Source organism: Heterocephalus glaber, unplaced genomic scaffold (assembly GCF_053883595.1).
Source record: "Heterocephalus glaber isolate CG9 unplaced genomic scaffold, H.glaber_assembly_v1.0 deba00001465, whole genome shotgun sequence".
In the NCBI taxonomy this organism is placed as follows: domain Eukaryota; kingdom Metazoa; phylum Chordata; class Mammalia; order Rodentia; family Bathyergidae; genus Heterocephalus; species Heterocephalus glaber.
The window spans coordinates 1,295,901-1,321,010 of NW_028258312.1; the positions used below are offsets into that span (position 1 = coordinate 1,295,901).

A 25,110-nucleotide genomic window follows, 5' to 3' on the forward strand; every position below is an offset into this window, starting at 1 on the left:
AGAAAAATTTTTTAAAAAATTACAAGTCTGGGGGCTGGGGATTTAGCTCAGTGGTTTCACCGCTTGCTGTGCAAGCGCAAGGACCTGAGTTCGATCTCTGGTACCAAAAAAAATTTACAAGTCTGTCTTAGGACCAGGTTACTTGAAGGGAGGTAGGAGGTCTTGCTGGCCTTGGTAAATGACCCCACTGTCCTCTTCCAGGGAGCCCCGAGGAACGAGGCCTGATTCAGTGGAAAGCTGGGGCCCATGCCAACAGTGAGACATCTGCCAGCCTGAAGAGTTACGATTTCCCCATTGGGATGGACACAGTAAAAAAGATTGCCTTTCTGAAATACATTCCCATCTGCCCAGTCTTCAAAGGATTCTCTTTGAGATCAAAAAACCACCCTCCAGTTCAAGAAGACACTCCAGAAAATACAGAAGCTGTATCTGTGTGCACCAAGGTCTGAAAAAAGTTACTTCCAAAAAAGGTAAGATACGCTGATGGCTTTTGTCGGATGGCTGCATAACCAAAACATTTTTGTCTCATCAAAAGAAAACCCAAACTACTCAGTTTCCATTTTGCGACCTCTTTGGGTTCCCTTAAGGGGAAGGTGGACTCGGCAAAGTCCATATATGGATTCTAGGTGGAATTCCTTAGTCATTTTATAATTAGAGTGGAACTTTCCCAGCTTGCATTGGCCACTAAGTAGATACAAGTTTGTGAAATATTTATCTTTCCAAACACCTGGAGACAATCTAGGCCAACTAGAGTCCATCAGCTAGTCATGGGCATTTCCAGTATGTTGGACAAATACCTGACATTGGAAAAGTCAGGAAAAGGCTAACAAATCCTGACAGCAAAATGGAAAAATCCTCTCCTGTATACGGTCTTATTTCAATTGAGGTCGTAAAATTAAGTTCTCTGAAACAGGATGACTTCAGTAACCCTAAAACTACACCAGGACAAGCCCTGATGAGATGATCATTTGTCCCCAGGGCTTCAAATATGTGTGCAGCTGATAGTGAAACTTTACATATCCACCAGGAATGCAAAATGCAGAAGGTGCTCTAAACACTGAAGTGGTTTCAATGCGCATGTTCCTATTGGCAGGCAGATAGTTCTAAGAGATGAGCCTTGTTTTCTTTTTTTGGTAATGGGAATCGAACTCAGGACCTTGCACTTTTGAGGGAGGCACGGTACCAATGAGCTAAATCCCTGGCCTGCCTGTTTTTTTAAGAACTGGAGATTGAACAAAGAGATTGCTAAACAACATCCCTAGCCCTTAAAATTTTTTTTAAAATTTTCAGACAGGGTCTAACTTCCCCAGGCTGGCCCTTGAACTTGTGATCCTCCTGCCTCAGGTTTCTGAGAAGCTGGGAGTACATGTGCACCATTAACCCAAGGTTTTTTTCCTCTTTGATGGTGCTAGGGACTGAACTTGGGGCTTTACACATGTGAAACACATGCTGTACCATGGAACTACACTCCCTAGACTTTTTAAAAATAGGAACAGAGGGCCGGGGATTTAGCTCAGTGGTTTCGCCGCCTGCTGCACAAGTGCAAGGACCTGAGTTCGATCCCTGGTACCAAAAAAAAAAGACAAAATAAAACAGGAAGAGCCATCACTTAAACAGGACTTTCAATATGTCAGAACTGTCTTGAGTGCTTGATGTATAGCAATAATCACAGTCTGGAGGTAGATAATTCTTATTACAAGTTGAAGATCCTTTACTGAAATTCTCAGTATCAGAAATCTTTGTTGGATTCTGGAATATTTGTATAGACATTTCTGGTTAAGCATCTCTACAGTCTGAAATCTAAAATGCTACATGAGATGGCCATCCAATATACCTAGCATGCGTGAGATAGACCCTGTACTGCAAAATAAACAAAACACTGAAATCCAAAACATTTTTCTTTTTTTTGGTACCAAGGATCAAACTCAGGACCTTGCCCTTGCCCTTTCCAGGCATGCACAGGCACCACTGAACTAAATTCCCAGCCCCGAAATCCAAAACTTTAAAAAATGTCCTGTCAGCATTTCCAATATGTGCAGAACAAAGGCACAAGAAACAGTTTCATGATCACAGCAATCATATCCAAGAAGTTTGGCTAGAATCTTTGCACTTGATCATTAGGTTATGGTGCCTTTCTAATTGGTGGCTATTATACCGCATTGCAATTATTCAGAAGTTATGTGGAAGTGAACTCATTTGCCCCTGAGCTCAGAGGGAAAGAACTTGTAAGTCACATATATTTGGCAGTTGGCTGTGCCACTTGTGATAACGAGCTGTTAGAGAACTAGGGACTGAGTGGTTGAATCATGGCTTAAACATTTTTCTTTAAAAAAGCAAAGTATGCGATCCCTGGTACCAAAAAAAAGTCATTTAATCTCCACTACAGGAAAAAACAAATCCCCCACCACCACCACTTACTAGTTTATTTAAAGGGGGGTGGTGACGCACACCTATAATCCCAGCACTCAGGAGGCTAAGGCAGAGATCACTGTGAGTTCAAGGCCAGCCTGAACTATAATAGTGAATGAATAGTTTATTTCTAAATAAACAAACAAAAAATTTAAAAAGACCCCTGTTGGGGTTGTAGCTGTAGATCAGTGGCACAGCACTTGTCTAGAATGTGCAAGGGCCATGGTTCAGTCCCCAGAACTGCATGCATGTACAAATAAATAAAAGACTTCCAGAACTTCCTATGAATACAAGCCAAAAATGACATTAGGATCTTAACTTTCAGTTTTATAATCTCGAGTCCCATTGAAGGATCTTAACTTTCAGTTTTATAATCTCGAGTCCCACTGAAGGACAGAAACCTATAATTTTTTTTTTTTTTTTGGTACCGGGGATCGAACTTGGGTCCTTAGCTTGTGAGGCAGGCAGTGGAACCACTGAGCTAAATCCCTGACCCAGAAACCTATGATATTATACTGTCATGAGGCTACCATTATATTGGTCAGTCATCATTTCTTTTTCTTTTTGGGGTACTGAGGGCTGAAGCCAGAGGTCCATGCATGCTAGGCAAGTGCTTTACCATTGAGCTATAGGCTTATCCGTTCCATAGTTTCCTAACACAGCTATCTACTATTGCCTTCATACTGCAGTTTCTGGCAACAAAAAGCAAGCACAGGGTGGCTGGGTTTATTGCACTAATGTTCTGTGGAAAGATACATACACAGCAACATACTTGCTACTATGGATTCTAAGGAGTCCTGCTTTCTCAGCATGTTTTGCCCACGAGGTTGTACTGAGAGTCCACATTAAAGTGAATATCATCACTAGAGAATCTGTAGTCTAGCATCAATAAACACAACATCAGTTCAGTTCTACTATTATTTTATTTTTTTTAAATATTTTTGAAAAAATATAATTTTTTTACAATATTTTCAACTTAAACACTATTCACACTGAACACGTATGGCAGCTTAACCTACCCAAATATGAAGTTTAAGAAGCCAAAACTGTTCTAGCTTTGTTAAAAAGAAAAGTTGTGCTGCAGACTACTGTCATGATGGTTAACAAAGCAAGGAAAAGCACCATTCAAATCACGTAACAATCTCTTTGTTCAACTGGATTACAGGCTGGCATTTGTCCCAAATTAGACTTCACACAGATATGGCTGTGATGAGGTGAATCCTCAGAAGACACGATTCTCAAATCACATATTCCTCAAATGTATCATTAGAAGAATTCAGTATTTCTTTTTCTTTTTCTTCTACCAGGGATCGAACTCAGGACTTTGCGCTTGCGAGGCAAGGCCCCGGAACCACTAAGTTAAATCCCTGGCCTTGAATTCAGTATTTCTAACACGATAACGTACCAGAAAAGCCAGCACTAGCTCTTATCTATCATTACCTTGTTACCTCAGTCACCAACGACACAGAGTTATTTCAAATTACCAGGTATTTTTCAGAAAAATATTTTTTGTTTTGTGTTTTTGAGACAGGCTCTTGCTATATATAGTTTAAGCTGGCCTTGAAATCACTATGTAGCTGAGGCTGGCCTCCAACACACAGCAATCCTCCTGCCTCAAGGAGATTCTTCTTATAAGGACAAATGCAACTGAGAAATGTGAAATGTAATTTAAATTTACTCATTTCTACAAAGTGTAGACATTAACAAGTGTTAGTTAATCCTAAGGGACCAGTTTAGTCTCAAAGATGATAATTTAGTTAAGATTTAGTTTGTTTAATTCGGTGCTTTGTCACAACTTGACTGGTGCTTCTTTCCTCACTGTCTTTACATTGGCTATGGGGCCAATTCTATTTTCAGTAAATGTTTGACAGCTTTTTACTTAATAACAGTCTCAGCACTTTTATTAAGCATGCAAGACTAACAAAAACTTTGGCAATGCATAAGTGTAACACAGTGACAAGAGAGCTTTTACAATTAAGTCTTCTAATACTGCCTTCACAGTGTGGAAATTGTGCTACATCCACCAAAAGAGGGCCCCGTCTACTCAAATATTTTAGTACTTCACCCCAGGAACAAACTCCTTTGCATTTGGATTCAGATTGCTCTTGACCTGGAAAAGAAGTACATAAAAAAAAAAATCAAGTTCATTATAAATGGCTTCAGATACTTAGAAGCATTCAGCCTAGATCCACATGCAAAAATACCTTCTTAAAATATATAAAATGAAAGCAAAAACTCACATTAGGCTTCACCCAAAAAAATTTATGGCTAGAAAAGGAGGACCCAGATATAAGCTAAATACTATATTACATAAAATTGTATCAACTTTCTAAAGAGAAAGTAGAAATTGAAATTAAGTGTGCTGAAGTATAACCAGATATCCACCAACTTCACATAAACTAAAGGAATTGTTAGTTTAACAACTATCCTTCACTTTCTTAAAACATTTCGTATCATGGAAACATGCTAAACAAGTGTTGAGATTGTGACTAAAGTAAATGGGAGATTGCTGATGGATTAATTTTACTTTATGATCCTTACTGAAAACGTGGAAGCTGTTTTGCTACAACTGCTGTCTTCTAATTCCCACAGGAGGCATGGTATGTAACAGGAAAAGAAAACTACATGGGGAGCCAGAAGATCTAAGTTCGAAGTCTCAGCTCTGTCCCTATCTACGTGTTCTATGTGTGCAAGGATAAATCACCCTGAGACTCCATTTTTTTGGGAGCGTACTGGGAATTGAACTTAGAACCTTGAGCTTTCAAGGCAGGTGCGGCACCACTGAGCTAAATCTCTGGCCTTGAGACTCCATTTTTGTAACAGTTTGAACAAAATGGAGAAAGTCTCTAGGAGCTGTAGAGACATGTACCAATATTATTCTAAGCTTCTAAATCTTTACTTCCCTAAGTTGACACATCAGGTGTATAGGAAGAATAGCTGGAACTCCTCTATTGCATTTTGGAGAGCAATGATAAAAAGAAAACGAGAGCTAGGCATGGTGGTGCATGCCTGTAATCCTAGCAACTCAGGAGGCTGAGGCAGGAGGATGGACATGAGTTCCAGGCCAGCCTGGGCTACAAAGTGAGTTCAAGACCAGCCTGAATTACATAGTGAGACGCTGTTTCAAAAAACCAAAGAAAATGGGACAGATTCCTGGGCCTAAATGCAGGCATGTTGGTAGGCTTTTATACTGAATTTGACCCCTATGTCACTTACTTGAGGACAAAAACATTATATTAAACAACATATTGGAGCAATAATTTAATCTTAGTTTCATAACTTATACATAACAACTTCCTTGGACAGGATCTATTCTCCTTTCTCCCACAGGAAATATGTCAAACAAGCGTACAGTTTACAGGTAGAGATGTAGTTTAGCGATAAGAGCATCTGCTCAGAATGCTTGAGGCCCTAGCTTCAATCTGCAACATCACATATACACAAAAAAGTCAAAAGTGTAGATAAACAGTATTCTTAAATACACAATATTCTGGCAGTTATAAAAGAGTAAGAACAAATGAATCTTAAATAGAATGAAAAGAACAAACCAGTTTCTGATTTATGGATTTATACTGGGTTCAGATTAAAGTTATACTCCACAAGCCAGGCATGGTGGTACATGCCTATAATCCCAGCACTCCAGAATCTGAGGCAGGAGGATTGCCACAAGTTCAAGGTTAGCATGAACTACATAGCAAGACCCTATCTCAAAAAAATCAATCAATCAATCAATCAATCAATCAATCAATCAATCAATCAAGTTATACTGTACATTTAGCCTAGCAAGAAGCTTTACTCATCAGGGCATGACATGACTAATGTAGCCATAAGCAAGTATGATTGCAACAGACTCTTTTTTGGTACCAGGGATCAAACTCAGGACCCTGTGCTTGTGAAGCAGGCGTGGTGCCACTGAGCTAAATCCCTGGCTAGACTCTTAAAATTATATATCTGGTCAACTGGGTTAAGTCATTTACTACAACAAAGGCTATACTATACCATCAGGTAAATTTCAGTGCTTTTGTTTTAGAAGAATGTTTTCTGAATGCCTGATGGGCAGGACAGCTGTATAATAAATCATCTGCGGTGTTTTTTAAAAATTAAAATGCTTAAAAGACTGAGTCTCCAAGTGTAGAATGCAGCTGAGGAGCTGATTTTTGTGATGCTTCATAGGTAATTAAGATACACAAATTAGGAAATTAATGCAGTTAACAGAAGACAACTGCTAAAGACAAACACACACCACACAAAACAAAACATTTCAGAGTCCAGTGGATAAATCCCAGAGAACTATTTGGTAGAGGCAATGAGAGATTATTTGTGTGAATGATCCTCCTGCCTCAGCCTCCACAGTAGTTGGGATTACAGGTATGTACCACCATGCCTGGCCAAAATAATTTTGTTTTGAGATTAGGGTTTTTCTATGGAAGTACACACTGGCCTTGAACTATGTAGCTGGTCTCAAACCTATGAACCTCCTGCTTCAGCTTCCAGAGTGTGGGATTACAGGTGAGTATCACCACACCCAGCCAAAAATTCTTCCTTTTTTTTTTTTTGGCACTGGGGATTGAACTCGGGACCGTGCACTTGTGAGGCAGGTGGCGGAACCACTCAGCTAAATCCCTGGCCTGAAAAATTCTTTTATCTTGATTTTAGTAAGAATTCAACTTTAGTGATGTTTAGTTACCACAGATCCTGAAAAAACTTTTGACGGCAAATATAACATCAGTGATGAGACAAGACAATAACAAGGCTGGGGATTTAGCTCAGTGGTTTTGCCGCCTGCTGCGCATGCACAAGGACCCGAGTTTGATCCCCGGTACCAAAAAAAAAAAGACAATAACAAAATGCAAATCTAGGTTTGTGTTCCTTTTTTGCCATGTGCTTTTGAAATTTCCTATTTTATCACAGTTCCAAATGAACTGGATACCTCAACAAAAACCCTGGGTCAAGAGAAGATCTCCATAATTTTATCTTTTACATCAAATTTTGGGCCAGGCATGGTGGTGCATGCCTATAATTCCAGCTATGTGAGAGGATGAGGCAAAAGGATCCTAAGTTCAAGGCTGGCCTAAGCAACTTTGTGAGACCGTGTCAAAATTAAAAAGGGCTGAAAAAAGGGGGGAGGGCTGGAGATGGAGCTTTGTGGTGGAGCACCCCTGGGTTCAATCCTTAACACAAGAACAAAACAAGCCTAGCAGGGTGGCACAATTGGGAGGCTGAAGCAGGAGGAATGCTGCAAGTCTGAGACAAGCCTGGATGACATGGTGAATTCAAGGCCAGCTTGAACTATATAGTGAGTTCTTGTCTCAAAAAACAAAATAGGAAACAAAGCAAATTTTGTAAATTTTACCAAATATTTAGGTCAAGATTAAAGAGCAAGGTACTTGTGCACAGACAAGTCATATGATAATACTGTGCATCCTTCTAGATTCTTTTAAGACAAGTACCCTATGGCAACATGATGTCTAAAAGATAACATGATGGCTAAAAGCAGAGGCAAGTCTGTTAGTGGTCTAAGACTCCATGGGTGTGGCCAGAAGTCACTCCATCTCCATGTCAATAGAACTGGAGGCCCTTGCTTCCACTGTAGGAAGCGGTGTAATTTTGGAAGGGGAAGAGATGCAGAACTCTTCTTAAATAGATGGTAGCTGGCTTTCCACTTATGGGAAAGATGAGCTAAGGTCTAAAAAGATGAAAAGTAACTTTTACCACAAGATCTTCCAGAGAAGAGCCATCACTGATAACAAGGTCATTAAATTGGTCTTGGAGTTGGTCCATAGTTTGTGGGAGATCTCGAGCTGGAATAAACCACTCGTGTTCTTCTTCCTCTTCCAGCATTTCTTGGAAACAGCGTTCGATAAATTCTTCTTCCCACAACTCCTCTTCTATCTAGATTTACAATAAATAAATAGAAAGATAATTTATAGCACCCTTAGTAACACATCACTGGGGGTAGCTGAAAATAACCCATTCAAAACCAAAATGTTGGGGCTGGGGGTGTAGCTCAGCAGTACAGCACATGCTAAGCATGCATCATTTCTGGGTTTAATCCCTGGCAGACATAAAAAACATTTTTACAAATAAAAAGTGTCCTTGGTGTGAGAAATCAAAAGTGGAAATAAGGACTAAAATGTGTAACAGATATTGGGAAATGGAAAGAAAATATTCAAATGGGAAGGGGAAAAAGGGGGAAGGAGGAAGAAAGGGAGGAAAGGACAAGAAAAAAAGTGAAAATAGAAGGAAAAAATGGAAACAGCTTTTGTACATAGAGAGGGGAAGAGGGGAAATGGGAAAAAAGAACCGGGATGTACCATATACAGGTACAAATTCTCTATGAGTGTTATCATTATATATGCCTAAAATGTACCATAAATGTTTTGTTATTTAAAAATATAAAGTGTCCTAGCCAGGAATGGTGCATGCTATAATCCCAGCACTCAGGAAGCTAAGGCAGTAGGATAACCACAAGTTTGAGGCCAGGCTGGGTTACATCGTGAGTTCAAGGCCAGCCTGAACTGCATAGTGAGACCCTGTCTCAAAAAACCAAAAACAGCTGGGGATGTAGCTCAGTGGTTTCACCACCTGCTGCGCAAGTGCAAGGACCTGAGTTTGATCCCTGGTACCAAAAATAAAATAAAATTTAAAAAAAAAACCCCAAAACAAAAAACTGCCCTAAAAACCAAAACCAGGGCCAGGGATTTAGCTCAGTGGGGCCACCACCTGCCTTGCAAGTGCAAGGTCCCGAGTTTGATCCCTGATACCAAAAAAAAAACACCAAAAAGAAAAAAAAACAAAACCAAAATCAAAAGTAAACAAAACTCCAGCTTACTTTATTATAAAGACCCAGGAAGATCTGTTTAGCATTTTTCTGTATCTTTACTTTGTATTAGAGTTTTTTTTCCCACTGAGGATGGCAAGCAGAGAATGAATGAATGAATAAAGGAGTGCTCTCTTTAAGGAGTGTGTATCAGAATTACCTGTAATACCTTAAAACTGTACAAACTCTCATTCAAACTCTAAAACAAAATCTCTTGGGACTAGGGTCACAGCACAAGTAATCAAAACAACCCTGGGGCTAGGGATTTAGCTCAGTGGTTTCGCCGCCTGGGCAGGCAACAAGGACCCGAGTTTGATCCCTGTACCAAAAAAAAAAAAAGAAAACCCCCACCCCCCGCACTGATCCTAGCATTCATGAGGCCCTGGGATCCATCCCCAGCACTGAAACAAAAAATGAAACATAACACACCAATTGAGACTCACTGAAATAAGATTGAACTGTTTTATTCTAGAACAGTGATGGTGAACCTTTTCAGAGCTTTCAGTGATACAAACAGCCGGCCGTGGCATGCATGCCATAGGTTCACCAACACTGCTCTAGAATGTCCATCACTGGATATGGAGAAGTCAAACTGTTCACTGATTACCAAAACTATAATAAAGGGAAGAATGAGAAAGAAGATGGAAAAAGATGCCAAAAATACAGAAATAAAAGACAACATTGTATGACAATGTATGACAGTTCTCTCACCAGTGATACCAGATTTTTTAGGCTGATCAGATTTGAGGATCTTAGATGAAAAAGCATAATTCTGCATCCTAGTACCTGTGTCCATCTGCTCCCAATTTCAGAATTCCCTCCACTTGCACTGCAATACAACAATCTGGTGTAATACAGTGGTTTCTAAACCTGATTGCTCACAGGAACCATCTGGGAGCTTTTCAAAAAGTTTCCCAGGGACTGGGATTTAGCTCAGTGGTTCTGCTGCCTGCCTTGCAAGCGCAAGGTCCAGAGTTCGATCCCTGGTACTAGTCCTCTTGAATCAGAATCTCCAGGGTGGCACCCTGGAACAAGCTCCTCAGCTAATTTCAATGAGCAGTTAGGCTTGGTAATAATCAGCAGCCAAATAAAACAGAAGTGGTAGCATATATAGCCACACACAGCATTTCATACAAAGGACCAGATTAACACATTTCAGGGCCAAGTAAAATCATACTGAGGACTGTAATGGGCTATGAAAAACATTTGTACTACAAACTAACTTGTCTGTTGAATTCCTCTTCATTTTCCATCCACATGTACTCTGCAAATGGATTGTCATCTTCGTGAGAATGACCGTTAATAATCACATCTTCATTGATGATGCTTGGACTAGTACTGCTGCGACTTGGATCTTTCATGGTTGTCGTTTATTGTCGTTTTTAACCTTAAAGTAGAACAATACAGTTAATTCAGCCATTCTTTCAGTGCTTAGTGAGCATCTAGTTATTATTATCAGGCATCATGGTTGGGTATCAAGACACTCAATGATACATTAAGAAGAACACTTCTATTTTTTTCTCCCAATGATTTTACTATTTAAGAATTAGCTGAGGACAGTCAAGATCCACCTAATGTTTTCTGCTAACAGTAAATGAAAGGAGTCAACTGCTTACATGGAATCTCCAAACTATTCAATTTATCTTTTGATTTTTTTGGTACTGGGGACTGAACCTAGGGAGCACTGAACTGCATCTCCAGAAACCCCCTCCCCCCGCTTCTTGTTAAGTTGCCCAGGCTGGACTTGAACTTGTTATCCTCCTGCCTCAGCCTCCCTAGCTGGGGTTACAGGTACAGGCACCTGCTACCATGCCTGTTGGATACTCCTTGTTTTATAAAACAAGCATGCTAGAGGCCGGGGATTTAGCTCAGCAGTTTCGCCGCCTGCTGCGCAAGCGCAAGGACCCGAGTTCCATCCCTGGTACCAAAAAAAAGCATGCTCTGTCAGACTTAAGTCATCAAGTGAAGTGATGAAAAGAAAATTATTTTAAAATCGATTTCATAAGTCCAGAAATTCAAAGTGCAAACACATTTTTAATAAACTTTTAAGTACGCAGTCAAAAGGTATTGCTCTGGATGGGTCCTTCAGAACCTATTTGCTTTCTCTCTGGGTCTATGTTTAGTTCCTCTGTGTTTGGATATTTCTGACAGATGGTAAATTTCTGGTATCTAATCTCTTTTTAGCTGAGTAAAATAGCATCAAATATAGTAGGTTGGGTTTTTAAAAAATAACCTACTCAACAGCTGATACTATGATGTATACTAAAAATTAAAGCATGAAGTTTTAGATTAATATGAGTCATTTATACATAAATTCAAGCAACGGTGTGACTTGTGCCAAAGAAAAGAAAACAGCAAGGCTGGGCATGGTGGTGCATGCCTGTAGTCCCAGCACTTGGGAGGCTAAGGCAGGAGGATTGCCATGAGTTTGAGGCCAGCCTGGACTACATAGTAAGTTCAAGGCCAAGCTGAACTACATAGCGAGATCCTGTCTCAAAAACAGAAAACAGCATACCTAATATGAAAGGACGTTTCTTATTCCTTTTTTTTTTTCTGAGACAGGGTGTACTATGTAGTTTAGGCTGGCCTTGAACTCACTACATAGTCCAAGCTGGCCTCAAACTTGCAGTGATCCTTCTGCCTTAAGTCTCCCAAGTGCTGGAATTACAAGTGTGAGCTACCACACTCAGTGCAAATTTCCTATTCTGTATCAGTTAAAACCCTGTTGAGCCCTACAGTTATAATTGTTTTTGGTATCGGGGATCGAACTTGGGACCTTATGCTTGTGAGGCAGGCGGCGGCACCACTGAGCTAGATCCCTGGCCCTAAAGAGTACCTTTTTGGTACTGGGGATCGAACTCAGGTCCTTGCGCTTGTGCAGCAGGTGGTGAAATCATTGAGCTAAATTCCCAGCCCATCATAATTAATTTTTAAAAAATAAAAACTAAAAATGTATAATTATTTTTAGGGGGGCTTGGATTAAGATACAGAGGAGAGACTTGTTCTATGTGACTTCTGACTCCTTAAATTAATTTTATGAACTTATCTGTAAGAGGACATAAGTGTAAAGCTGGCATGGTGGTGCCCACTTGTAATCCCAGCTCAGAAAACTCAGGTGGATCCCTTCGCGCTCAAGGCCAACCTGGGCTACACAGTCAGTTCAAGGCTAGCCTGAATTACATAGTGAGACCTTGTATCAAAACAAAATGAAAAACCCACAAAATCAAAAAACTAAACAGGACATAAGTGTAATAAAAATACATGGCTGTAGGGGCCGGGGATTTAGCTCAGTGGTTCTGGCACCTGCCTCACAAGTGCAAGGTCCCAAGTTTGATCCCCGGTACCAAAATAAATAAGTATGTGCTCACTTCGGCAGCATATATATACTAAAATAAATAAATAAATAAATAAACAAATAAATAAATAAATAAAAGTAAAAAACACATGGCTGTTTATGTAATATGAATTTAGTCTCTATCACCCACAGATATTTTCTCAAATACTAAATACTAATGACAATAGTATGGTGGTGAGAACTTTAGTTACAAGGTCTTCAACTAAATTATTACTGAAAACTTCTGTCCTAGGATGTACAGGTGTATAAAAAAAGAGCCAGTGACAGACTGAGTTGTGGAAGGGTGTCAGTGGAGAAAAAAAATGATTTGGGTTAGGAAACTGAGGTACTGTAAAAACAGGTAAGAGAAAATAGACAATGTCTGATACTTCTGGAAGAAGCATAAAATGTTTTTAATTCATTAAAGTTTTTTGAGACTGGCCTTGGTCTTGCAATCCTTGTGCCTCAGCCTCTGAAGTACTGAGATTATAGGTACGTACTACTATGCGTGGCTAAAACTATCCTGATAACAACTTTTGACTAAATAGCAATCAATTCCTCTAAAGAAAACCCCTCATTCTTATACACATGTATCAGGGAACCAAATACCTATATGCTCATCTTTAAATGAACAAATTTTTAGTAACTCTCCTCTCTCAAAAGACGATATAAAAAAAAGTAACAAGGTACAACACACCCCTTATATATCTAATTAAAGATAGAAAAAAATTAAGTTTAGCAGAGTATAGGTTATATAATATTCAACTGGAATTTAATAAATATTAACTGTATGTATGAGACTATATATACAAAATACTTCTAACTTGCTTTAAAAATGCTTGGTGGGGGGCAAGCATGGCGGCAAATGTTTATAATTCCAGCAACTTGTGAGGGGCAGGAGGACTCAAATTCAAGGATAGCCTGGGCAACTTTGTGAGACCCTGTATAGGCATAACCTTGTGCTAACAATGAAAATCTGCCTCAGAAAACTGGGAATCAACAGGACTCCTTCCTCTCTGCTGGATGTTCACCGGTGGCAACAAAATTCAACAGTAGGTGTCTGAACAGGAAACAATCCCCACATTTGAAAAGGTTTAGGTCAGCTTTTTACCCTCTAGCATCTCATCCAAAAAAACCTATGGGCTGGCCAGGTGTGGTGGTGTAGGCCTGTATTCCTAAGATTCAGGAGGCTGAGGCAGGAGGGATCACCTGAAGTTCGAGGTCAGCTTAAACAACAAAGTGAGACCCTGTCTCAAAACAAAGGGCCAGGAATTTAGCTCAGTGGTTCTGGCACCCGCCTCGCAAGCGGAAGGACCAGAGTTCAATCCCCAGTACCAAAAAAAAAAAAAAAAAAAAAAGATTTGGTTTCAGCCAGGCAGGGTAGGGTAGTGCATACCTATAAATTTTAGCACTCTGGGAAGCTGAGGCAGGAGGGGATTATAAATTTAAGCCCAGGGCCAGGGATTTAGCTCAGTGGCACCACACCTGCCTTGCAAGTGGCAAGTTCCTGAGTTCGATCCCTGGTACCAAAATAAATAAATAAATAAATTAAAATAAAATAAATGTAAGCCCAGCCTGGGGTACATAACAACTTAGCAAGACCCTGTCCAATTAAAAAAAGGGGGGTCGGAGCTGGAGATGCAGCTCATTGTTGAAGGCCCTGGATTCAATCCCCAGTACCAAACCAATCAATCAACCAAACCAGGAAAAAAATTTGGTAGAGTGTGTGCTTAGTATGCATGAGACCCTGGGTTCAACTCCTAGCAACTAAATGAAAAGAGAAGGGGGGAAAAAAAAAGAAAAGAGAAGAAAAAGAACAAAGGAAAACCATGAAAGAATGAGGCCCCGGGGTTCTAGTAAGAGGCTAAGGGAAAATGATCACAAACTCAATCTCAGCCTGAACAATTTAGAGACCCTGTCTTAAAATTAAAAACTGAAAAAGGGCTGGGGATGTAGCTCACTGTGAATCCTTGGGTTCAATCCTCAGAATGGGGGGACGAGGGGGGTGGTGATATTGGGGGTACAGGCGAGACCCTCCTCAGGAAGAAGGCACTTTAATTCTAGTCTTATGGGCACGCACAAAAAGTTTTCAAGGAGAATGAATAGTACACAAAGATGAAACCCACAAGGAAAAAGACAAGGCATAATGAGCAAAATACAGCACAATTTACAGAAAGCAAAAGACCCACACAGACTTGAAATACTGAAATTATGTGGCACAGATAAGATTACATGTGCTTGAAAATACCTTCAGAGACTGCAAAAAATAAAAAGTGCGTAGATTTGAAAAGAGCTTAATAAAACTTGTAAGTATATGAAAATTATAACGTGAATAGAAATGTAATTTTTTTCTTTTTTTAAAAAGAGGTGAGGTCTCACTTTGTTGCCTAGGCTCACATGATCCTTCTGCTTCAGCCTTCTACACAGCTGAGACTACAGGGGTTCCACTTTGCTCAGCTAAAATGTAATGGTTTGGAAGCAAGTTAAGAGTTAATAGAAAACCTAGAAGATTAACAACAATAACTGGGCCGGGGATTTAGCTCAGTGGTTTCGCCACCTGCCGCGCAAGCGCAAGGACCCAAATTTGATCCCCGGTACCCCAAAACAAAGCAAAACAAAACAAAAAAACACCACCACCACCACAAACACAAACCACAGAAGAGAGGTCTAACTAATGCAGAGCACAAAGAGCATCCAAGTTTTAGAAGAGAAAAAAATGGGGCAAGGGCAGGATCAGATCTGATGTAAGAAATCAATGTATATGTTTAAGAAACCAAAGGCTGGATGAGATACATGCCGGTAATTGCAGTTGCTGGGAAGGCTGGGACAGGAGGATTGGAAATTAAAAGCCAGTCTGGGTAACATAGTGAGACCCTGTCTCAAAAAATACATAGTGCAGGGCCGGGGATTTAGCTCAGAGGGATCATGCCTGCCTTGCAAGCGCAGTGTCCTGAGTTCAATCCCTGGTACCAAAACACCAAAAAAACTATAGAGTTCCACAATAGCAGGGGGATACAGTGCAAAGGGGCATATAGTACAGCAGGAGAGCACCGTAGATTCAATCGTCTCTACTAAAAAACCCAAAACCAAAAAACACTTGCAAATCCAGACTGGTAGACCTATAGAAAATAGCTGGAAAACAATTGAAACAGAAAATGTTCCATCCTTAAATGTGAGAATAATGTGAGTTACAAGAATGAGCAGGGATTTAGCTCAGTGGTTCCTCCTGTCTCTCAAGCATAAGGTCCCAAGTTTGATCCCCAGTATTAAAAAAAAAAAAAAGAATTGTGGAGGGCCGGGGATTTAACTCATTGGCGCCTTGGCCTGCCTCACAAGCACAAGGTCCTGAGTTCGATGCCTGGTACTGAAAAAAAAAAAAATTAAAATGGTATATACTATTAAAAAAAACTGTGGGATCCCAGATGGAAAATAAATGTAAAATTGAACAGGCTTGGTACTTTTAAAACTAGTATTATCCTTAACAACTTTTAATTTCTTGTCATGATTAGTCAGGTTATTGTGGTAATTAGGGAGATGGGTGTGCATTCAGTTAATAAATGCACAGAATCTCTGGAAGAATATAAAAGAAACTGAGAAGCCAAGTGTGGTGGCACATTTCTGTAATCCCAGCATTCTGCAAGGCTTGAGGTAGGAGGATTGCAAGTTCAAGTTTGGCCTGGGCAATTTACAGACACCTTGTCTCAAAACAAAATCTAAAACAGGGCCAGGGATTTAGCTCAGTGGTGCCGCTGCCTGCCTTGCAAGCACAAAGTCCTGAGTTCAATCTCCAGTACCAAATAAATAAATAAATAAATAAATAATAAAACAACAAAAAAAAAAAACAAAAAAGGCTGGGTTATATAGCTCAGTGAAAAGCCCCTGGGTTCAAGCTCCAGTACTACCAAAAACCAAAAAACAACTGAGAAGCAAATAATGCATCTGATGAAGGACTTGGATTTAGAATATATAAAGAACTGTTAATAAAAGATAAATACTCCAATTTAAGATTAATAAAGGTAGGGCTGGGGATTTAGCTCAGTGGTTCCGCTGCCTGCTCTACAAGCGCCAAGGACCTGAGTTCGATCCCCGGTACCAAAAAATAAAATTAGTAAAGGACGTGAACAATTACCTAAAAGACATACAAATGGCCAATTAAGTGCATGAAAAAATATTTTAACATCTTTAGCCATCAGGGAAATGCAAATCAAAACCACAATGAAAAAAAAAAAACACAATGAAATGCCAGTTCATACTCACTAGGATGGGTATAATCAAAAAGATAATAAGACATGAAGGAGAGGGGAAAAAGATAATAACAAATGGGGCCAGGGATTTAGCTCAGTGGTTCCACCGCCTGCCTTGTAGGTGCAAGGTCCCGAGTTCGATCCCCGGTGCAAAAAAAAAAAAAAAAACACCAAAAGATAATAACAAATGTTGGTCAGGATGTGGAGAAATTGGAACCCTTATGAACTGTTGGTGGAAAAGTAAAATGGTACAGCTGCTTTGGAAAACAGGCTGGGTCGGGGATTTAGCTCAGTGGTTCCGCCACCTGCCTTGCAAGTGCAAGGAACCAAGTTCGATCCCAGGTACCAAAAAAAAAAAAAAAAGAAAACAGGCTGGCAATTCAATGGGTTAAACAAGGAGCTACATATGGCCTAGCAATTCCATTCCTGTGAATATATACCCAAGAGAAATGAAAACATATTTAGAACTTGGTGTGGTGGCGCATGCCTGTAATCTCAGCACTCAGCAGGCTGAGGCAGGAGGATGGAATTCTAGGTCAACCTGGGGCTAGACTCAGAAAGTCAAGTATTAAAAAAAAAAAAAAGAAATTAAGTCAAGTATTGCAAGTTTTCCCTAATATGTGGAACAATCAATCAGTCCATCTATCCATCCATCCAAGATGGTGGGAATAAGGGAATAAGGTGGGGAAGATGTAAGGTAGGTAGGTAATGAGGTTATGGACACTATCAAAATGTTACCCACATTATAAAAATACTATATGGAAAAATCTTATTGAAATTAAGGGGCACTAATAAAAATATAGTATATTAAAAATATGTTTATATAGTAACTTGTGGACAAATTTCAAAGCTGCATTATTCTCAATAGCCAAAAAGTGGATGCAACCCCATCAGCTGATAGTACAATTTTTTTTTTCCTTTTGTACTAGGGATTGAACCAAGGGTTTTGCACTGAGCTACATCCTTATACCTGTTTTATTATTTTGTTTTTTTTGAGTGAGGATCTCCCTATGTAGAGTCCAGGTTGGCCTTGAACACGCGGCAATTCTTCCTCAGCCTCCCAAGTGCTGGGATTATAGGTGTGTGTGCCATGCCTGGCACAAACATACTAGTTTTAAAAAAATCTAAAAATAGATAAACTGCAGAAAAAAATGATAGCTAAGGGCTTAGGGATATAGCACTTGGCTCTCATGTACAAGGCTCTAGGCTAGTCCTCCAGCATTACAAAACAATAACAGATGACAGCTAAGATGTTTTAACACTTAAAATTCATAAACTTCACCAGATTTTGGTTAAGAGCAATTTTTTCCTATTAATGTTTCCTGGAATTCAATAAACCCTTTCAATTTACAAACTCAATATTTTACTAAATTATGCCTTCAGCTGTGTTTTTCCCTCCTGAAATACCTCATTGATGTACTGGCTTCTAGCAGTGTCCTTTTATATTACTGAGGAAATTTTTTCTAATCATGGGAAATTCAGGTTTTATAATTTTAATCCTCAGCTTTGTCTCTTAAGAATTCTCATTAAAATTCAAATACAGGGCCCAGGATTTAGCTCAGTGGTGCTATGCCTGTCTTGCAAGTGCAAGGTCTTGAGTTTGATCCCTGGTACCAGGGGAAAAAAAATTCAAATACAGTTCTTTTCTGTTTCTTTCACTGATCTGTATTCATAGACATCAACTTTTCTTATTCCTTTGGACTCTACATAGAACTCTGTTTTTAACCTTAGCTACATATGGCATATATATATGTATATGCACATTCATATTCATTGTCTCTTCAGCAGTAAAGATAATCAAGAAGTTTTTCCATCAGCCTGTTTTCCACTCAATTTTTTGTTTTAATTTTTGTCAGTGTAAGGTAACATTTAAAAAAGTATGACTACAACTGGGCATGATAGAGCTACTTGGGAGGCTGAAGTAGGAGGATCACAAGTTTGAGGCAACCTGGGCAATTTAGAGACCCTGTCTTAAAACACACAAAAAAACCACAGTCACTGGAACTAGGCTGACAGATTAGCTGTGTGATTATGTATGGGAAAGTCATTTAAACTGAGTCTGTTTACTTATCTGTAAAGGGCAATAATAGCCTGCCATGGTGGTGCATGCCTGTAATATAGCACTTGGGAGGCTGAGACATGAGGTCCACCACAAGTTCATAGCCAGAGAGTAAGTTTAAAGCCAACCTGAACTACACAGGAGACCCTGTCTTAGACAAAACAGAACAAAAAACCAAAAGGAAAGAACCTCGGTGGAGCATATAACAATTAGTATTGTTTATCTTGGTGTTTATTAAACATTTAGAGCAGTTAAAGGTCTCTAGATCACAGTACAAGGTAAAAATCTCAGGTCCTAAACCTGCAGAAGTACAAGTTAGCAAGACCTTACCTTAAAAAAATTAAAAGGGCTAGGAATGTAGTTTGGTGGTAGAACACTCCTGGGTGCAATCCCCAGCACTTCAAGGTTAAAAAAAATATATTCCAAAAGTTATAACCTTAATTTCCAGTGACAAGGGCGATTAGATAAGGAAAAGGATAGCCTACCCCATTCCCATCATCATTATTGTTAAAAAGTCAAACATATGGGGCTGGGGGTTTAGCTGCCTGCTGCGCAAGTGCAAGGACCCAAGTTCGATCCCTGGTACCAAAGAAAAAAAAGATCAAACATATTAGAAAAGCAACCTAACTCACACAAACTGATACAATATCCATTAGGTACAGGTAACTATTTAAAACTTAACTCAACTGCACTCATTACATATCTGTCCTTTCTTTTATAGTACTGGTGATTGAACTCATGCCCTCTGCAGTGGGCTACATCCCCAACACTTTTTTTTTGTACTAGGGATCGAACTTGGGACCTTGAGCTTTCGAGGCAGGAAGCGGAATCACTGAGCTAAATCCCCGGCCCCCCCAGCACATAAATTTTTTATATTGAGAGAGGGTCTTGCTAGATCACTTTGTAGCCTAGGCTGGGCTTGAATTTTTGATCCTTCTGCCTCAGCCTTTCAAACAGGTGGGGTTATAGGTGTGCAGCATTATACCTGGCTATTATTTCAAGTGCTCAATAGCTACATGTGATTAGCTCCTACTTTACTGGATAAAAATGTTCTGTAAGAAGTTAGAAAATTAAGAAAAACAAATGTTACTAGAACTGAATCTTAGCAGACCTGTAATCCCAGCATTCTAGAGGCTGAGCCGAGAGGATAACTGTAAGCTCGGGACCAGTCTGAGCTCCACAGCAAGACCCTATCTCAAAAACCCTGTAATTCTAGCACTTGGGAGGTGGAAGCAGGAGGATTACTGCAAGTTTAAGGCCAACCTGGACTACATAGTGAGTTCAAGGCCAGCCTGAACTACATGGTGAGACCTTGTCTCAAAAAAACCAAAACAAGGGCTGGTTCAGGGGTTTCGCCGCCTGCCTTTAAAGCGTAAATTTCCAAGTTTGATCCCCGGTACCAAAAAACAAAAGAAAACAAAAAACCCAAAACAAAACCCCAAAAAGTAGCCCCAACTATGCCACTATTCACTTACAGGATTCCCGGGATGTCACATGCAGTACAGTATAATGGTTAAGAGAATATACTCTGGACTACTCGGATTTTAATTCCAGTACTTACTAGCTGTGTGACACTGGGCAAGTTACTTCACCTCATTTGTTAGCTTCATTTTTACAGTAGGGTCTACCTCCTAGAGATGTTGAAAATTAGTTAACAGTATTTGTGAAAGTACTTAGAACATTACCTGGCATTACTAAATGCTATGCATTTGTTAAAGTAAAAATGATCTCTTAACCTTCTATTTCCTCAATTTCTGAATCAGCAGGTTTAAACTTGGAATGTCTATTTCACAAGTTGTCATGATAACAAATATAGTTTGTAGGGGCCAGAGATTTAGCTCAGTGGTACCGCGCCTGCCTCGCAAGTGCAAGGCCCCAAGTTCAATCCCTGGTACTGCAAAAAACAAAATAAACAAATATAGTTTGTAAATTATTAAAAAAAAAAAAAAAAAGCAACTCCACAAAAGGTTACAAAACCACAAGACTACCCCCCCGCCCATTTTTCCTTTTCCAGGACTGCAGATTGAACCAAAAACCTCATCCATACTAGAGAAGTGATTTACCACTGAGCTACCCTCCTCCTCCTTTTAAATTGTGATACTGGGTCTAAGTTACTTAAGCTGATATCAAACTTACCAACCTCTTGCCTCAGCCTTCCAAGTAGATGAGGTTACAGGTATGTGCCACCATGGTAGGCAGATTACTTTCTTTATTCTCCTACAATACTTACTAAACTGCTCTAACAATGGACATTTCCTAAATGTTCATTAAAACTGGAGCATCACTCTCTAGAGTCATAGGCTTACTGCTTATTCAAGAACTCTGCCATAAAATTTACTCTGTCCAAAAGAGGGTGGAAATTACCTACCTCAATTTGAGTGCCCTTTAACCATTACAGTGACTCTCCATTTGCCCTTCCCAGGAAACATAAACAAGCTATTAATTTGGGGGGTTACCTATCTTCATTTGTGAAATTTATGTGTAAGAATTAGGTTTGTTCAAGTTCAGAATTAACAAGTAACATGAACACACTAATTTGTCCCAAAGAATCTGACCTTCATAAACAAGAAACAGAACCACAAAACAGTTAATACTGGGATTCTCAAAAATCCTGAGACCCTTTTCCAATTTGCAAACATAACCTACATCCAATGAAATTTTAGATTACTTAAAAAAAAATTTCATATTACTTAATGGATCAGCTGTTCAAATGAAATTTTTTTTTAGTTTAAACGCACTTTATTTTTAGACAACCTACATGACATGTTTTTTTCCCCCCTAAAAAACAACGCCTCCACTCCAAATAAATCACGGTCAAAATAAACGAAGCGTTCAAGATAACATCAGTCCCACTTGTCTAAAATCCCGGTGTTGTGTGGATGACAAGCAGCAGCCAGTTATGACAAGTGATATATCCAAGGTAACCGCCAAATCCATTAAGATTTTTCCATTTCTAAACCATCCTTAAAGAAAATCATAAATGGGGTCACACCATCCTCACGGTAGTCCAGGAGAGCAACCATGCCATCTGGATTCATGTTTGCACCTATAAAGAACTGATAGTTTTTGAAATTAGCAAGGATGTGCTTGATTTGTTCGGCAGCCCCTGTCATAAAAGGTTTTACTCTTTCTGGTATTTGTTCTTCAAGTTTGCCTTCGACTGATTTCATATAATCTTTGATGTACTTCTTGTAGGCCTCTTTTGTGAAGCTGGTTTCCTGCAAGTGATGGTTCCTGACAATATCAACACCAGTGACTACTGTGCTGCCGGTACCTTCACCCTCCGGGCCTTCAGCGGAGGGATTTCCCCCAATGAGCGAGTCATGAGTTACCCTCTGTTCTACTGACCATCTTGCCCTCCGCCTCCAGTCACAGCCCGCCCTCGAGCTCCCAGATCTTGTAAATGTCGGAGAGCATCTCATCGTGGCTAATGAGGTCCCGATAGATAATCACGATAGTGGCTGAAGGGAGATGAGGCCGCGCTAACTTAGTAGGAGCCGGAGTGGAGCTGCGCACAGAAGAGGGGGACCTCAAATGAAATTTGAAAAACAGTGACACCACTGTACAAGAAAAGACTAGCCAACACCTGCAAAATGGGAATTTGATTTCTGCTGAAATGAACAGCCGAAGGCTGTCAGATCTGTTAGATCTCCCAAAGGATCAGAAGCCAAATTCTTTCTAGAGTTTGAGGTTTCTGTGAGTATTGGGCTGTAAAATGAAGGAAAAGCGTTCAAGACAACAAAAGGATGCAGATAAGGCATCTTTAACAAGTTAGAAAATATCCCTGGTGGCTAGCAACACGTTTTGAAAAGTGTTAACTTTGCCACAAGCGGTGGGGAGCGAGAATAAGCACATACTATAAAAAGACAAGACCAAAATCAATGAATGTGAACTGAATAGGCTCTTAAATGCAACTTGTTCAGAGATCTCCTGGAACAAAGTTTCCCAGTACCTCTAGATACAGGTCTTCATATCTGGAGGATGGGATACAATTAAAATAAAACTAAGGAATACGGATAGCAAAGAAATGGGAGAAAGAAGATCAGCAAGGTACTATACAGGCCGGTCGACAGTTGCAAGTGCTTCCCTAGGACACCGCCAGCCCGTCAGCCCGCCAGCCCCTCCGCCCCTGCCTCTCCCCCCACCCTAAACTTGAGGAGGGCGCACGCGCGTAGCGACGCGCAGGCGTAAAGTCTGTAGAAACAATGAGCTTTGTTGCCGCGGCTGTAGTGAGGGGCGAAGGGGGAAACTGGAGGTTGAGGAACGCGAGAAAGTACTATCCCGGCAATCCTTGCGCGCCACCGAAGACCCGGATAGAGAGCTGCGAGGTCTAAATAAAAAATGACAATGAGAAAAAACCGGCCATTTCTCAGGGAAGAATCAAGTGGGCCCAAGCTCATCCCTCAGATGTGGCGGAAAAAGAGGCATGAAACAACGAAGGCCATAAAAGGCCTAATGGCCAGCAACCCGGAGGGCGTTTTAGGCCCCTCAGCCGTCGCCGAGGTGCTGCCTTTCCACATTGGGCACGCCAAACCCTTCTCGCAGCTCCGCCCGAGGGGACCCCTCACCCAGTGCACGGCAGCAGGGACGGCAGCCAACGAATCCTGTCGGCCTCCACGGATCTCCACACGCAGCGCCGCTCCCCCACTCGACGTGCGCTTCGCCCGCCGCCTTCCTTCTCCAGTCCAAACAAACACCAGCCCGGAAGTGACTTCACTTCCGTCGGCGGCCCCGCCCCCTTGCCCTGTGAGCGCTGCTCTCCTAGACCACTAGAGAGCGCAAGAGAGAACACGTTTCCAAAGCTCTCTTTGCTTCCAGACCTACACGTGTGCGTGGCTAACAGCCTTGCCAGCGCGCACCGGCGACACACCGCCGGTTATACTAGGAATTCTCTTTCTTTCTGGAAGGCAGGATTGGAGACAAACCACTGTCCTGACTCCACAGCCGCCCACACTTCGAGGATGGGATGCAGTGAGCGGGGGAGCTAGGTTCCAAGGGAAATGTGAGCTACACTTTCAAACACACTTAAGAGGAACATCTTCGTAACAGCGCACTTAACGTAGACATACACTAATATACAGTGTCACACTAAGTGACATGCACAGATGTCACATCGAGATGCTGAATGAACAAATTCACAGGGCCATGCTAACTGATCTCTAAGCCCTTGTACTCAGATTTACAGGCATAGCACTTTGAATCAGGACTTTTACGTAGACAAAAAGGTTCAAGAATCCTAAGACCCTTGGTGTTTTGCCCCTATTATCATCTACGACTTCTTTACTATCGTTGGCAAGCTCAAAGATAAATTTCTAATGACACTAAGCAAGGCAGAGAAGTTGTCTGCGTAAGAAAAAAGCAAGGAAGTAAGCTCTGGATGTATTCATTGTTTTGGAAAGGGTACATACAAACCCCAGTTCTTTCTTAGGGGGGAAACAGAGTGGGGAACTAGGAAATGAATCCAAAGAATCACCTTTATATTCTCTTGGAAAATGTGACTTTAAAAAGCCACGTTTAATATACACTAAAATTATTAAAAATTCCCTCGATGGGAAAGCTTGAATGCACAAATGAGGTTACTTTTCTCTCTAAGCCATTTCATTCACTCAAGATCGCTTTGGGTCAGTGCAAAGCTACTAAAAAAACCAAAACAGGTGTTCTATTTAGACCCGATTCAACCGCTTTATCCACTTCGACCTGTATCCTGGATGCTGTGTTGATTCGTGAATAGAGAACACAGTCAGAAGGCTAACAAGTTTCCTAATTATGAGGACAGACTCTGCAATGGGACTAGCACAGATCTAATGATACCACTGCACAATTTTATCTGTGCCAAAAAGAGAAAAAGTCCCAGATGTAATTATGGTCTCACTGTATACTAACACCTTCCTCTAGTCCTTTTTTTTAGGTACCGGGGATCGAACTCAGGACTTCGTGCTTGCGAGGCAGGTGCAGCACCACTGAACTATGTTAGAAAATGCTTACCTTCTTACCGAGTCCACGTAGATATTGTATCTTTTTTTTTTTTGGAAACAGTCTCGCTACACAGTTCAGACTTGCCTCAAACTTGTAGTGATCCACCTGCCTCAGCGTCCCAAGTGCTGGGATCACAGGTGTGGATCATAACTCAAAATTACTCAACACTTGAGTGCTTAAGGGTGCCACCAGTTAAAGGTACTTAAGATAGACAGTAGCTTGGCAGTGGCTCATGTCTGTAACCCAACCACTCTGGGAGGATGAAGCA

At 40.6% G+C, this 25,110-nt stretch overlaps 2 protein-coding genes and 1 pseudogene across 6 annotated transcripts in view; 1 reads left to right on the top strand and 2 right to left on the bottom strand.

The window, feature by feature from the left end:
• The window catches only part of Slc23a1 (solute carrier family 23 member 1), a 33,490-nt gene extending 11,249 nt beyond the window's left edge, over window positions 1–22,241 (top strand). For 2 of the 5 annotated variants that reach the window (XM_087180820.1, XM_087180819.1), the window contains exons 14-15: window positions 202–470; window positions 22,062–22,241. In XM_087180820.1, coding sequence (XP_087036946.1) covers window positions 202–449 — 248 coding nt within the window. In that variant the 3' untranslated portion in view covers window positions 450–470; window positions 22,062–22,241. Of the gene's footprint in view, window positions 1–201; window positions 471–5,001; window positions 6,531–22,061 lie in introns of those variants that run through there. The other 3 variants (XM_021255907.2, XM_004841830.4, XM_004841831.4) reach the window with 2 other exon arrangements.
• On the bottom strand, window positions 3,314–23,598 carry Paip2 (poly(A) binding protein interacting protein 2). Its single transcript, XM_004921069.4, has 4 exons — window positions 23,435–23,598; window positions 10,453–10,616; window positions 8,122–8,301; window positions 3,314–4,519 (listed from the first exon to the last, which is right to left on the bottom strand). The coding sequence occupies exons 2-4, from the start codon at window positions 10,588–10,590 to the stop codon at window positions 4,463–4,465; spliced, it is 375 nt and encodes a 124-aa protein (XP_004921126.2). The 5' UTR covers window positions 10,591–10,616; window positions 23,435–23,598; the 3' UTR covers window positions 3,314–4,462.
• LOC101718759 (translationally-controlled tumor protein-like) lies at window positions 21,620–22,217 on the bottom strand (annotated as a pseudogene).
• Window positions 23,599–25,110: the final 1,512 nt, after the last annotated feature.

Bases quoted from the DNA above. Each gene is read 5' to 3' on its own strand.
- Paip2 (XM_004921069.4), bottom strand. From the start codon at position 10,590: ATGAAAGATCCAAGTCGCAGCAGTACTAGTCCAAGCATCATCAATGAA. The intron at 8,302-10,452 runs GTTAGTTTGTAG...TTGTAAATCTAG, and splicing joins AAGAGGAATTCAACAGACAA to ATAGAAGAGGAGTTGTGGGA. The intron at 4,520-8,121 runs GTAAAAGTTACT...CTTCTTTTCCAG, and splicing joins CTTCTCTGGAAGATCTTGTG to GTCAAGAGCAATCTGAATCC.